The sequence below is a fragment of the Ambystoma mexicanum genome, chromosome 7p, assembly GCF_040938575.1.
Source record: "Ambystoma mexicanum isolate Mex_15411 chromosome 7p, UKY_AmexF1_1, whole genome shotgun sequence".
Classification (NCBI taxonomy): Eukaryota; Metazoa; Chordata; class Amphibia; order Caudata; family Ambystomatidae; genus Ambystoma; species Ambystoma mexicanum.
The window spans coordinates 81,446,099-81,460,205 of NC_090939.1; the positions used below are offsets into that span (position 1 = coordinate 81,446,099).

At 46.7% G+C, this 14,107-nt stretch overlaps 1 protein-coding gene across 1 annotated transcript; it reads right to left on the reverse strand.

Annotated features, from left to right (window-relative positions):
* Positions 1 to 967: 967 nt before the first annotated feature.
* Positions 968 to 1,876, reverse strand: LOC138525908 (uncharacterized protein F54H12.2-like). The gene has a single exon (XM_069636195.1). The coding sequence runs from the start codon at positions 1,874 to 1,876 to the stop codon at positions 968 to 970; it is 909 nt and encodes a 302-aa protein (XP_069492296.1).
* Between the last annotated feature and the right edge of the window lie 12,231 nt (positions 1,877 to 14,107).

Consider the following 14,107-nt stretch of genomic DNA (forward strand, 5'->3'; position numbering starts at 1 on the left):
ATTCTTTAGCCCTTGTAAAATATGTATATACATGTATATGTTTTTTTTATAAGATTAGCTTTCCATTCTGTTAAAAAAGGGCTATAATTAAGATAAAAACATTATTCATACTTACAAACGCGTTACGTCTAATCATTTCAATCATGTCTAACTACGCATGCTTATAAAATATTAAATAAATGAAAAATAAGACAAAAAAGACTTTCAATAAAAAAATTTATAGGTGTACACAATTTTAAGGTTTAGGAACAAGGGTAAATGTTTGCCAACGATCAAAATCCTTTACAGGGGTCTGCGAAAGCTGTTCTTATTCACAAAAGCAGTAACCATGACATTTTACCGGAGGTCCAATGAATAGGTCTGCATAACCCGCATCAGAGAGTGTTTCTCAGACCTGTTAGATACAAAGTAACACAAGTACTGTCCACACGTGATGGCTTCAGGATGTTGCAGAGGTGTTCTGTTATAATGTATGACGGGGGCTATATCCATCACATAGTCCAGGATTGCGCCTCTGTATATGGGGTGGCTTGTGAAACACCCCAGCCTATCAAAGACGGTTATTGTATCCTTGTTTATAAACATACCTATCCAATGGGTGCCTTCCTGATCTTGGGGATCTGTATTCACCACAAGACTAATGGGTCGTTTATTAGTTGTGCCTCTTGGAAGGTTATCACATGAATACACACCCTTGAATGTTTTCTTAGCGTTTTTGTCTTTACTTAGCAAACGTTTGATCTGATAAGTATCAATTACAATACTTGTCGTTGATTGTTGAGTTCCATGACCGAGTCAAATAGAGCCATAATAATTAGATTCACAGTGTTGGGTAAATTTGCAGCAAAGCGTACCTCGATGTGCAGATTACCATTCCTAATCAGATTATAATGTCCGGTTGATGTATTATCAGGTCTCAAATCAAAAGCTAGCAGAGTATAATCCCCATCATAATCATCACAGTGTATCACAAAGCCTTTATCAAGTGTTTACCGCTGATGGAGACAAGTCCCAAATACTCCCTAATTGTATTTTTTTGTTGAAAACTGGGGCTGTAGGCTTTAGATGGTATAACAACCCCGTCTTTAAAAAGAGCAGCATAGTTGATGTTGGAATGTTTAAAATTAAAAGGGTTGCTGGCGTAAGCCCCAGAAAAAGCAGTGTTGTCCACGAAAACAATGATGATTATTTTCGGTAACTGCCCAAGGAATAATTTATCTTGACTGGCAACACGGCTACCCACTGGAACACTGAAAATGTTCAAAGATGTCCGCACCAGCGGATATTTTAAGTTTGATACTTGTAGAGCATCAGCGTGAGCTAATATGACCGTGGGTGACACATTCACCCTTTTAATAAATAAACTAGCTGATACTATGCTCAGCTTGTAAGCTTCAGCATCATCGCTGTTGAGGCATAAAGCATCTTTATTTCTAGAAAGTTTAATTTTCAGATAAATGCCGTTCACCATTTGTTTCTCCTGGAAAAATAGATCAGAGTGTAGACGGCCTAGTAAATCAAAATTTCTGCTCCCTGTGGCATGTGCCCCTCTTTTTATAAAGCCGGCATTAGCCCCATCTAGAGCATAATCCTCCATATGGCCTGCTGTGTCCTTATAGAAAAGCCCTGCTGTAAATTGAGTGTCCAAAGTGTCATTGCTGTAGTTCAAAATGCTTTCTATATAGGCCCTATAGGCGTACAAGTTGTCACTCTGCGTAATCAGGCGATCGCCTACAGTAATATCCACCTGATTAAAGAGGGTGGCCACGGGGTAAGCAATCGTAGCAACTTTAGCCGTTGCGGGGATAGCTGACCCATCGGCCTTTGTTATTTTACAAGTGAGGTAAAGTAACGTGTCATTTAAATCCAGGTACATCTCTGTTGAGCCTGATATATAAAACTCTATTGACGCTAGCGGATATAGTGCAGCAAGGGGAGCCACTTCCATGAAAAAACTGTTTTCGATGCTAGTTTGTGTCGGGGGTACGGCAAGCAGATAGAGTTCAGATTTGACACATCCCCTGACTCACAATGGATAAACCCGATGTTTTAGAAAATATTGATGCCGGGGCTAGTTTTATTTTCCTTGGTCGATCTGTTCTTGCGAGTTCGTTTTCTCTTCTGAACGGTTTTCATTGCTGATCCTGGTTTTTTTTATGTGGCCCTGAAGGCTACCATCTGTGCAATGTTTTCATTTTTCTTTTGTTGTGTTTTTTTTTTCACATAAACCAGACCAGAACCCTATTGCAGTGGTTAGTTGCACCACATCCTTAGCAATATTTGTAGCTGCTGTTTTGACGTGTGGTTTGGCTAATTCAAACCTCTTTCGTAGAAATGGCATAGCCCTTCAAAAGAGACTTCTAAATATACTTCCTGAACCCGCTCCATAAATAACAGGCGCCCCTTGAAAGTAAGGTTGATTGCCATAACCAGCTTGTCGACGGTAATAATCTTTATAAACGTACGGCTCCCCATAGATTTTCATAAATACCATGTTTTAATAGTCTTTCTCTCTCTTAGGACGGAGGTGTAGTTTCACTAGGACCTTCCCGTATTTAAATGACCCCAACTCCTCCTGATCATCCCTTATCTGTATATTGATGGTGTCAAAATGACTCTTAGAAACCGGTATATAATCAGGTTTAATATATAGTATTTAAACAATGCCATTATTTTCACCTTTCACCTGGGCTGTTCTCATTAGGGAGCGTAGGAGTCACCAACCCTTTGATATTCTACTATATCACTGTAGATCATAAGGCTGTAAAAGCCCCCATCAATATCAGCACGTGTTCTGTCCAAATCTTTAGTACGTTTTACATGTTGAATGGTTCCCAACACCCTAAGAAGTCTCCCAGTACATATAAATTCGGTGGTAAGATCTGTCGATTTTAGAAATACTTTTCTCTGCGCCTTATCCAGAAACAACTATATATCCGAATAGCGTTCAATGTTTGCAAAACTTTTATTGATAGCCTCTAACAAAGCTTGTTGAGGAAAGCCAGCATGTCACAGTTCATTAGAACCTTCACGCTTGATGGTAAATTTGGCCTCTCTTCTAGCCACAGGTCATCATTACGAGGCGGGCGGTAAGGGGTTAACGGTACCAGTAAGGATGCCAGTGCCGTTAACCCCTTACCGCCACATTCTGAGGTCCCATAGTGGGTCCCACTAAGGCCAGCTGGTTTTACCAGCCGCCTTTAGCGGGATCAGCGAGCTAATAATGGGCCCGCTATTTGCAGGCCCGTTATTAGCTCCTTCCCCATTCCCATTGAACCCTATGGTAGCTCCAATGGGAATGGGGAATGGTTTTCAGAATGGGGACTTACCGGGTCCTCCAAGGTTGGAATGACCCGGTAAGTCCCCATTCTGAGAACCCGGGCACGACTTTGGAGGCAGCCATGGTGCTAATAGCAAAGTCATAATGACCCCTTGCCTTGGCACAGAGGGGCACATTGGTACTTACCGCCCCACCCACTGGGGGCCTGTCCCACAATTTTTGGTGGCCCTCTCCCCCCCACCCCAAATGGAGGTAGGGTGTACCTCAGGCAGCCGTTTGTAGGAGGCCCAGGGAGGCCTGCATGCGGTGCCCCTGCCACCCATTTGGGGTGAGCGGGCCACCAAAAATTGTGGGACAGGCCCCCCAGTGGGTGGGGCATTAAGGTTTGGGCACCCTGGGGCCAGATTGGCACACCAATGTGCGCCAAAGGGGAGTTTGGTTACCAAAGGAAAAAAAGTGAAAATGATGGAACACATTTTAGGGGGGGGCTGTAGGGCACCCCAAAGCAATGGCGAATTTTCTAATGGGACGGGGTGGTGACCCCCACCTGCAGTGGAGTGGGGGCCATGTCATGCAGCCCTCCCTGGGCCCAGATATCTGTTCCTAGGAAGGGACGCCTGAGCCCAGGGAGGAGTGCAGGACAGCCCCCCCCCTTATCTGCCCCCAGGGGAGGGCTACATTTTGCTGGTGTGACCATAGGTAACACATGTTTTTTGTTTTGTTTACAGCTTTTTCTACGCGAGCAGCTGCAACTTTATGGGAGTACTGTTTTTTTATTATTCTATGGTTAGGGCCCACCATCCCGCGTTTACACAGTTGTCCCGATGAAAACGGTACCTCACATGTGTGGGTGCACCTACCGGGCGCAAAAGGAAAAGGGTAACCCACTGGTAACCCCAAGCCTTTCGGCACAGCACATTTTGTTCATGTGGGCAACCTACAGATTTGTGCCTAGGGTGTCGAAGCCAGCAAGGAAAACAGGAAACCCCATGCATTTCCCATGGGAATGTACAGAGGTCTGACATGTGCAAATCAGCCCAGAATTTATTACCCAGAAACCCGAGCAAAGTCCGAAATGTGGCAAAAAAATCCCAATTTCTGCACATTTCACCCACCGAAACACGCCACCAACAATGCATGGCCTACCGTCCTGCGTTCCCACAGGTGTCCCAATGAAAACGGTACCTCACATGTGTGGGTGCACCTACCTGGGCGCCAAGGGGAAAGTCTAAAAGACCCCTAACCCCAAGTCTTTTCCGACAGCTGAATTTCACGATATTTTCAGACGGTTTTCATGGTTTTCTGTGGGTTTTCATAACATTTCAACACATTTGCTGGTGCCCTTTGTCACACAACCCTTTCATTTTCCAAATGTGCCCTCCATTTAGTCGCTGCTTTAGGCACCATACACTTTTGTAACCTGCACAAGTCACCTACCCTTGAAAAGGTCTGCCTATGCTCTTTCAAAAATGTATGCTTGGCATTCCTCACCACATTGGTTTTCCTGATTTACTCATGCTAAATACGTCTGTCCAGGCCGTAAGCATAAATCTACTGTGTACCATGGCTCAGTGTTTGGCTTGTGGTTTTGCTTGTTTTGTGAAACACTACATAAATGTGTGTTTTCCTAACTGCAAGAGTCGGGGGAATGTAGCGGAGCATTGTTTTTCTCAAAATTCATAGAAGCCATTGCCATACCAAGCCAACCATGTCCACCACATACCTTTTTTTCCGTCATTTTCCCGCTTTTTCCCCAAAATATGGCATTTTCCCCTACCTAGTTGTTGCCCGACCTGCGCAAATCACCCCTTTTTAAACTTGGAATTGTTTCTACTTTTCAGAAATGTATGCCTTTCTGTCCTCCAATTTGGCTTTCCTACCCTTTTCTTCCATTCCGTCCATGCATGTCCGATTGGCAAAAATGGCCAAAATCGCCTACCTGTCACAAAACAGTTGATAACCACATCAAAATAATTTTTGTTAGTTTCCACACAATCTGTTCTTGAAAGCCAGGTGATTGGGGAATCCAGCACAGCAAACCATTTTTCTAGCTCTTACAAGGAAAAAACCACAGGTGGCTTTGTACATCATTTTATTGTCATTTTTGTTTTAAAAAACACAACATTTTTGCCCTTTTTGGTTATTTTCTCTGACCCCCCGTACAGCATCCTAGGATTCCTGGGTGGTATTACGATCGCCTACATGTGGGAGAAAAAGGGGCCAAATTTGGCCGTGATATCTCATATAACAAAAGCATTAAAAGGCATTGAATGGCGACATACCGAAATCACCAAAAAAGGCCTTGGCACTGGGGGGGCGGTGGGGGGGTAAAAACCCATGGCACTTAAAGGGTTAAAACGTTTTCTAGCATTTTTATGAAGACTATATGCCTCTTCACCAGATAACCATTCCTTAACAGCTCCGCGCGTGATGGGTTTCTTGTCATGTTGTAGTTTTTTATAAAGAGCATCAACACCCTCATAACTGCCAAGGCCGCTTTCATCATAATAGCTTTCATGCATGCTTCAATAAGAGCTGTTGAATGCAGTAGCACTTCAAAAAATAAACAGAGACGTAATGGGTGAAAGATGATTTTATTACAACTCTTATACATATAGCGTCTGACACAACGTCACCCTTTGTGATATTTTTTCCTGCAGCGTTATAAATGGTGTTATGCAAAATCTCCCGATCCCCCCTGCATATAACTCTGTATGCATAAAACACTTGAGGCATTTAAAAGTTCATACAATTCACGGTCCTGTAAAACGTATCCTTTAATGCTAAAGTAATGTTCATCCAATTGCTCCAAAAGCTGCTGGAATACCGCTCTAGGGTGTAGGTATAAAGAACCCATATCATATTTGTACAGATGCCAGTATTTATCCAATACAGGGAGCCAAGTGTTGGTACATGTGTTACCTATACACATCAAACTTTTACAAAAGGCTCTGGTCAGGGGGTAGGTATCTGTAGATATTTCAGGGTATCTGGGGCAATTTCCGATATCTGCTCTTTCAGCATAACATATAACAGTTTTTCCACACATACACGGCCAGGTTTCAGTTTATGATCCACACGCCTTGCTGGCCCTTCAGAAATCTTATCCTAGAAACAAATATTCACATATGAGAAGCAAAATCTGGATATTTCTTCTCTCTTTAAAACAGTTTCCGGCATGCTACACAAGGCTTCAGGGGATTCCCAAAAGTGTATAGGTCACAAAAACCTTTATCCATTAAACGGGCTACCCTGTTTCTAAAAACCACAGGACCAGCCATTTGCAAAGGTCTCATTTATTTGTCAGGATTGCGACAATGGTATATTTCTGATAATTTGGAAGTAAACAGTCATGAGCATCCTGTTGCGGGTCATTGCATTTATGTCCCTAGCACTAGCGGTAATAATCACGCTTCAAGCATACTTTCACTACACAGGCTGCAAAAGCCTGAACAGTTGAGGTTTCCAAAAAAGTCATAGGGCCTCATTAAAACTCAGGCGGTCCGGAAATAACGGTGGCGGTAAACCCGCCGCCACTGTTGTTTCCGGACCGCCTGATCCCGACTCCTGCAGGCGGGAGGTGATGTTCCCGCCTGCGGGTTTAACACCGCCCGCCTACAGGCGGACGAGGAAACACCGGCAGCATTACGAGATGCTGCCGGTGTTTCCATGATCCCCATTCCCATCGAGTCCCATAGGACTCGATGGGAATGGGGATTAACACCATTCCGCCTCCGTGATTCCCAGAAAACCGAGGTTGTAATGCCCCGGTAAATCCGGGAATCACGGAGGCGGAATGGTAATACCAGTCCGGCGGTAACCAGGCGGTTTTACCGCCGCGGTTACCCCCGGACTCGTAATGAGGCCCATAGTTTCTTCTTCTTCTTCATCAGAACTTTCAAAACGTTTTAAACAAACACACTTCTTACACTTATTACGGGCTTGTGTTGCTGGACTTTCGATCATTTCTGAACAGCACACACAGTAAAAATTGACGGTATTGAATGAAGACCGCTGACTTTCAGCGCCGTCAACTTTATCTGCCGTTTCCTGCAATTCAAAAAAGAAAGAAATGTAACTCTTCAATATATATTATTACACATAGTTCACACAAACACACCCTTTTCCTACATACCAAATTACACAGAACAGGTCCATCTGCTTCCGCCTCCATAGCAACAGCAGCATCCGTAGGCAATATGGCCCCTACAGCATCAGCTGCCTCCACAAACAGCCTATCTTCATCAGGACTTGTTTCCAACTCCGGGGTCATGTCCACCTCTGGAAACAGTTCCTCCAGAACCCCTAGGTCCGCATACAAGGGCTCTTCAAAAGTCTTCATAGATTCGTCCATAGTCTTCAGATCGGCCTTTGTATAGTCTGCATCCATTATACCAGTCTCTACACCATCAGCATCTTTAAACAGGTAGGAATCAGGAGGTGTCATATCACCAAGATTCATTAAAAAAAATGCCCTGGCTCAACTCATCCGCATACTCCATCCCACTACCAGCGGGGCATCGCGATTCCTCATCAGCTATAGGATTTGTTATTGTCAGACTTCTAAGACTATCAGACTTTTCAGCAATGTTGCAAGCGTCTTTCCCTATGGTATTCTTAGAGTAGTAGCTGTAACGCTTCATGATTCAGGGTATTGCTAGCGTTATGCAAATAGTACAGCCAATCTCCAGCAGCACTGTGTACCTCTCTCCAGAGCTGCTCCTCTATATACACACCTCACTCCGCCCCTATGGGAGGGAGCATAACTACATCACCCCCACAACGCCCCCAGGCCTGCCCCCTGACATAACAACTACATACCTACATCATCTCCCAGAGCCCTGGACCTTGACACATTCGGGATGTCACAATCCCTGCTGGGCCACGCCTAGCCCCAAAATCATAGCTCACCCCAAGACATCACTGCCAGGAAACGCCCTTTACTAGGGCTGCCCTTCCGAACACAGTGCATGATGTCATTATTAAGTTAGGCGCTAGGGGAAAATACAGGGACATGCCTGTGATGTCACAATCCCTGCTGGGGCCACATCTAGCCCCAAAATCATAGCTCACTCCACGACATCACTGCCGGGAAACGGCCTTTCCTAGGGCTGCACTTCTGGAACACACCGCGTGATGTCACTACTAGGTTAGGCGCTAGGGGAAACTTCAGGGACATGCCTGTGATGTCACAATCTCTGCTGGGCCACACCTAGCCCCCCAAAATCACAGCAAACACCACCCCTATCACTTCCGGAAAACGCCCTTTCCTAGGGCTGCACTTCAGGAACACCTCGCATGACGTCACTACAGCACAGGGACATCCGGTAGGGAGGGACTTCTGTTAGCACGGACCACTCAGGGGGGTGGGACTTCGGGTAGGGGCGTGGTTACTGTCTGTCAGTTGATGAAAGGTACATGCTTTTTCTACTCATGTACCCCGACACTGCCCACCAGCGGCCCCACGTTGTATGCACATCTCGCACGGCAGCTACAAGCTCACCCAACACATACTCACACTGTCTAAAACACACAATGTACACATACTCTCACAAAGCAATAATGCCCGTACTTTATATATATATATATATCAATACACTGTACACTCATGCATTGCACATATACCCAAACACTGAGAACACACCCTCACACATCACATACAAAATGCACACACATCCTCCCAGTGCACATACATCTACACTCATGCTGCGCATATACACTGGTGTTAGGAAAGATTTCTCTTTACTGCACCTTTCTTTCCATCTTTATGGACCCCTAGACTAACACTCAGAGGATTTTTGGTTACACTAGGTGTGCTAAAAGGATAAGCTGGAGGGGGCGCTAGAGAGCCCGACCAAGATGGCTGCAAGCCCTGAGCTCTCTGCAACACTACAGTATCAGGGAAAGATCTGGCCGTGTCTCTGGCCAAACGCTACATTTTAAGAAAGTGACTGGCTCTCTGAAGGTATCGAGCACAACTAGCTAAAATCCGGAGCCCCGTGTTATGGAGATCCGAGTGGAGTAAATGGAACCACGAGCACAAGGCGAGCCCCGCAAAGTGACACAGCGTGAAACGAGGACGCCTGAGTAGCCAAACCAAAGAAAAGTCCTGGGCACGCAGGCCTGCATACGAGGAGATACGCCAAAGCCAATGCAAAACAAATCAGGGAACACCGAGCGGACACCTGACCGTTGCGCCCAATTTCCCCAGGAGCGGGACAGGAGACCCAAGCGAGCAACAACGGCATGGGAGACCTGTTCTGTCCTGAGGAGGTCCGCCCCACCAGCATCTGAGAGTCCGTGGCAGAGAGGATGGCCGGGGATGCATCTCACCGCCGGGGTCTCTCTCATCTCCGGAGGAGCGGCATTCCTGGCGGCCTAGCGACAAAGACTGCTGGGATTGCTGGCCACTGGAAGGCATCTGGAGACTAGGCGGTCCATCGGTCAGGGCAGAGGGCCACTGAGGCAAGGTGAGGAGGAACCAAGATCCGCCGTCGCCCACAGGAGGGATTGAGGGAGATCCCCATACCTCTAACAGGGAGCACTGACACGACACAGCAGGAATCCAGCCCGGTGTGACAACAGGCCCGAAGGCAGAGGTATGTGCGGCGCTAGTCAGCCCTAAGAAGCGGCAATCCGGGCCAGGCCCCCTGTGGGAATGTGGCAGACACCAGTTGTAGCGGGGGTGGTAGGCAGCCTCCCCCCGTGGAGAGGGTACTCTCCCAGCCCACAACAGGACACAGAATGCCCATAAAACTGCGCACCATAATGGAAGTATACCCAGAGCCAACCAGGGGAGACACGTGACAGTAACACATGGCTAGCAGTTGATTTAAACAGGACAACTGAAAGACAACTCAGCCCTGGGCCAAAACACCCACTCATCTGCTCACATTGGCCTGAAATCATACGGCAGGAGCAAGGTGCCAACTCGAGTAGACTAAACATCAAGGGGCTCTGCAACGGCAAGCCACCAGGGCAACAAAGCACGTGCAGGTTAAGTGGATGAGAGTGTCTGTCAAGTACGACAATGGCTGGGGGCCCTGAGAATGCCCCAAACTGGGTCTGCTGGAAAGCGGGCGGCGGAATCTTCCCAAGCCCTGCACTGGGAGCACACTCAGTCAAATAACCCAGAGAAGTCATCGTGTCCCACTGTTTAGGGGCATCGATCCCACAGCACAGAGGATCCTTGCCTCCCACGGACCCGAGGGAGTGTCGACGCACTACAGCACACCAGTAACATAGGACAGAGCACAGCCCACAGGGCCAACATACCTCTGCACCACTGGATATGGATACAACCGCTGGATCAGAGGAGAGCGCGGTGACCACCACAGCAGGCACTACGCACTTCTGAGCCATTGCCACTACTGGACTAGACCACCTCATGGAAATTAACACACATTCACCGGGAACAGGCAAACAGACTAAATAGGAACCCAATCCCCAGCGGGAAAGAGACGTAACTGAAGAACAGCAGAGTGGAGGATGGCCAAGGCAAATAAGGGTGGGAAGCAGCAAACCAAGCTCCACTTCGAGACCTCTTCTCAGCCCAAGGATAACAAGACTATGGACCCCCAAGAACGATGCAACCAACAGTCAGCACAAGACACCTCAATGCCATTTCATGATATAAAAGATGTTCAACAAACTACAGATCAGTATACAGTCCCTCGAACGGAAGATGAACACGTTAACATGTAAGGTGGATCACATGCAAGTCCGCCTGGACAAACATGGAGCAAGATTGGATAAAGCGGAGGGAAGGATCTCAACAGTAGAGGACGAAGCGACATTGACATCCAGCGAAATGCAACAAGTGAAGAGAGCACTGAAAGAACTAACAGAGAGACAAGATGACTTGGGATCGAGATCCAGGAGAAATAATCTGCAGATAATAGGCATTTCTGAAGCTGCGTACCAGAGAAACATGGAACCCATGGTGGAGGACATCCTGAGGATGCATTGGGCCTGGATGGCTTCTCAACCATCTTTGTAGTGGAAAAAGCACACAGAATACCCGGTGGCAGGAAACCGATACTCGGAGCCCCAGCGCAACCAATTATTGCAAGAATGCTGAATTATCGGGATAGAGACCTGGCGCTCCAGAAGGCGAGAGTGTAGGGGACCCTCACATACAAAGGTGACACGATAAAGCTCTTTCCAGATGTTTCCGATAAGGTCCAAGCGTCACGCAGAACTCATATAGGTGTGAAGAAGAGGATGCGAGAGAAGGGCATTTGTTATGCCATGATGTTCCCAGCCAAACTACGAGTGGAACATGAAGGGCAGACACTGTTCTTTACCACCCCAGATGAAGCCAACACATTCCTTGAGCGCCTACCCTAGAACCCAAAACCCAGGGGAAACCACTGATGAGACCATGCCAAAAACGAATACACCTACCAGGGACTAAGAGCCAATGAGCCGAAAGGAACGAGACTAGGAAGTCAGGAACGGACCTTATCGCAGTGAGTGCAGAGACATGGTCAGACCACTAGCTGCTGCTCTTAGTGGAAGGATAAGCTGATGGCAGCAGTGACTCTTTCCACTTTTTGGGACTTTTCGTTTAAGCCTTACTGCGTTTGGCTACTAACTGTGGCTACTGGTCAAACATGGTCGTGCCACGAGATGTTTCGCTTGTCCTTTTGCCATCTTGTTCTTTAGCCTTCTTCTTGGCCTGAGAGGCCCGGAAAATCCTTATAAGGACTTCCAGTGCCCATGAAAGAAGAAGCTTTTGGAGGGCTACTTGAGGGCTGTGTGTTTGCTGGCAGGATGTGGGCTGGGAAAGTCTGGTCCCAATCCACAAACCGGTTTCTGTCATATGCATCAGTGTTCCTGCCAGTGGTCTTGATTGGACCACTGCTGGGGTGTGTGTGTGTGTGGGCTAGTCCTGTCTTTGGCTAGTGAGGGCAGCTGCTCTTACCTGGCTTTTAGGATACGAAGAGGACCCCTGGACCCATTCCTCAGAGATCCTGGAGAAATCTGAAGGAGCCAAGACTTCTATCCAGCTGTGAGACCTGGGAAGAAACTGGAGACCCGTCGGAAGGAGGCCTGCCTACCAACTTCTGCTGCTGTCCTGGAGGAGCCCTGTCTTGCTGAAGATCTTTAGCAGTCCTACGAAGAAGATGCAACCCTGGGAGTGGAGGGAACATCCATTCCCCTACGTCTGCTCGGTACCCTGCAAAGAAGAGCCTTCGGAAGTGCCACAGGACTGTCCTGTGGCTGACCAGCTCTGAGTTTGGACTACCGTACTGCCGACATCACCGTTTTGAGTTTCGACCTCGATCTTTGGGGATCCCTGGCTTGCCCTCCAGGCTCACCCCTGTGAAATGTCGGCGTTCTAGTATCAAGGGGACCCAAGATGGGAGGGAAAGTCTGACCGTGGCAGTGGAGTACCTTTGCGTTGCCATGCTGCGGTGACCACCGTCCAAACTCTCTTACCTGACTCGAGTCCAGTCCTGAGAGGGGTCCTGCATCGGGTTTTTCTGCATTCTTCATTCAAGAGTCCTTGCAACAGTGAAAGACACCAACCGGAGATCAGCTAGAACCTGCAATCCCTTGCGAATCGAGGACTGTCACTATTGTTGGGAAAAGCAACCTCAGGCCCTCTTCCTTTGTCCTACCAAGTCTAGGGATGAAACAGAGTGTTGGGGGAAAGTTACAGTGATTCTAACCTACCCCTAAACTCCCATTATAGGCATATGGGCTTATAATAATCTTTATTCTAACAATATTGGTTTTGCCATTACTTGCTTGTGCTAAGACTTCTGAAATTTGAGGCTGCTTCTGTTAGCTAGTATAACGTGTACTCTGACAATTAGAACCATTCACTGGGCCCCAGAGACCCTGCCTGCATTTGTTCCTGCTTCAAGGAATCTGTGGAACTTTACCTGAACTATTTGGCAATAGGCCCCTGCCAATTTAGGGCTGGACATTTTGAGTTAGGGATCATTCTCTGTGGACCTATAAGTGCATAATATAACCTTACCTTACCTTTCCTTTGCCGGAGTCTGTGATGTATATTATGTCCTCTGCTAAGTGAATGTATAGATGTAATCTATTATTACTAGTGTTGTGTGATAACTACTTGCTAGTAGTCATTTTTTATAGTGTGTTTTGCCAATAAATGAAAATTGTATATGTATACACCCTGTCTAAGTGTAATCTATGATTCCCATTGTGTTAACTCATTGTGGACCCTTTACAAGATCACCACCTCTGAAGAATTTAGCCTAGACCGCCTGCCACTGCTACCTGAATTGGTTTGGCTACAGCTCCCCAGCATTGTCCCTGTGACAATATAGGTTGGCCTTCTATACATCTGTCCACCAGGCCAGAGTATAGAAAATCAGTCCTAACAGATTGGTGGCAGCAGTGTGATGACACTCTCCACATAACATCTGGGTGTTTTGTGAAAAGGATCAGTATTGGGTACCACAGTGTAGAGCACTGGTGGTGTGTCCAGATCATACTTAAATAAAAACACTATAATTTTTGATTACCTTGTAGTAACAATCACCTACTGTAAGAGTTAGCATGGAAGCAATCACTTCCACTACTTAGGTTCCTCCAAAGTGGATTGCTTGAAAAAGTTATCTGTTGACAGGGGCTTGACAGTCTCTGGCATTAAAGCAGAGTTAATTGTAAAACTTCTTGATTTTTGAAAAGAATAAGGTTGTGCCTATCCTAACAAGTGGTCCTGGTAGTGGAGCACGGGCTGGACCAAGCACCAGTAATGGAATTGCTGCCACTGGCTAATGTTGAGGATGAAGAGGAAGAAAGTGCATCCTCTGGAGTTCTGTCTGTAACCACCTCAGAGGCTGA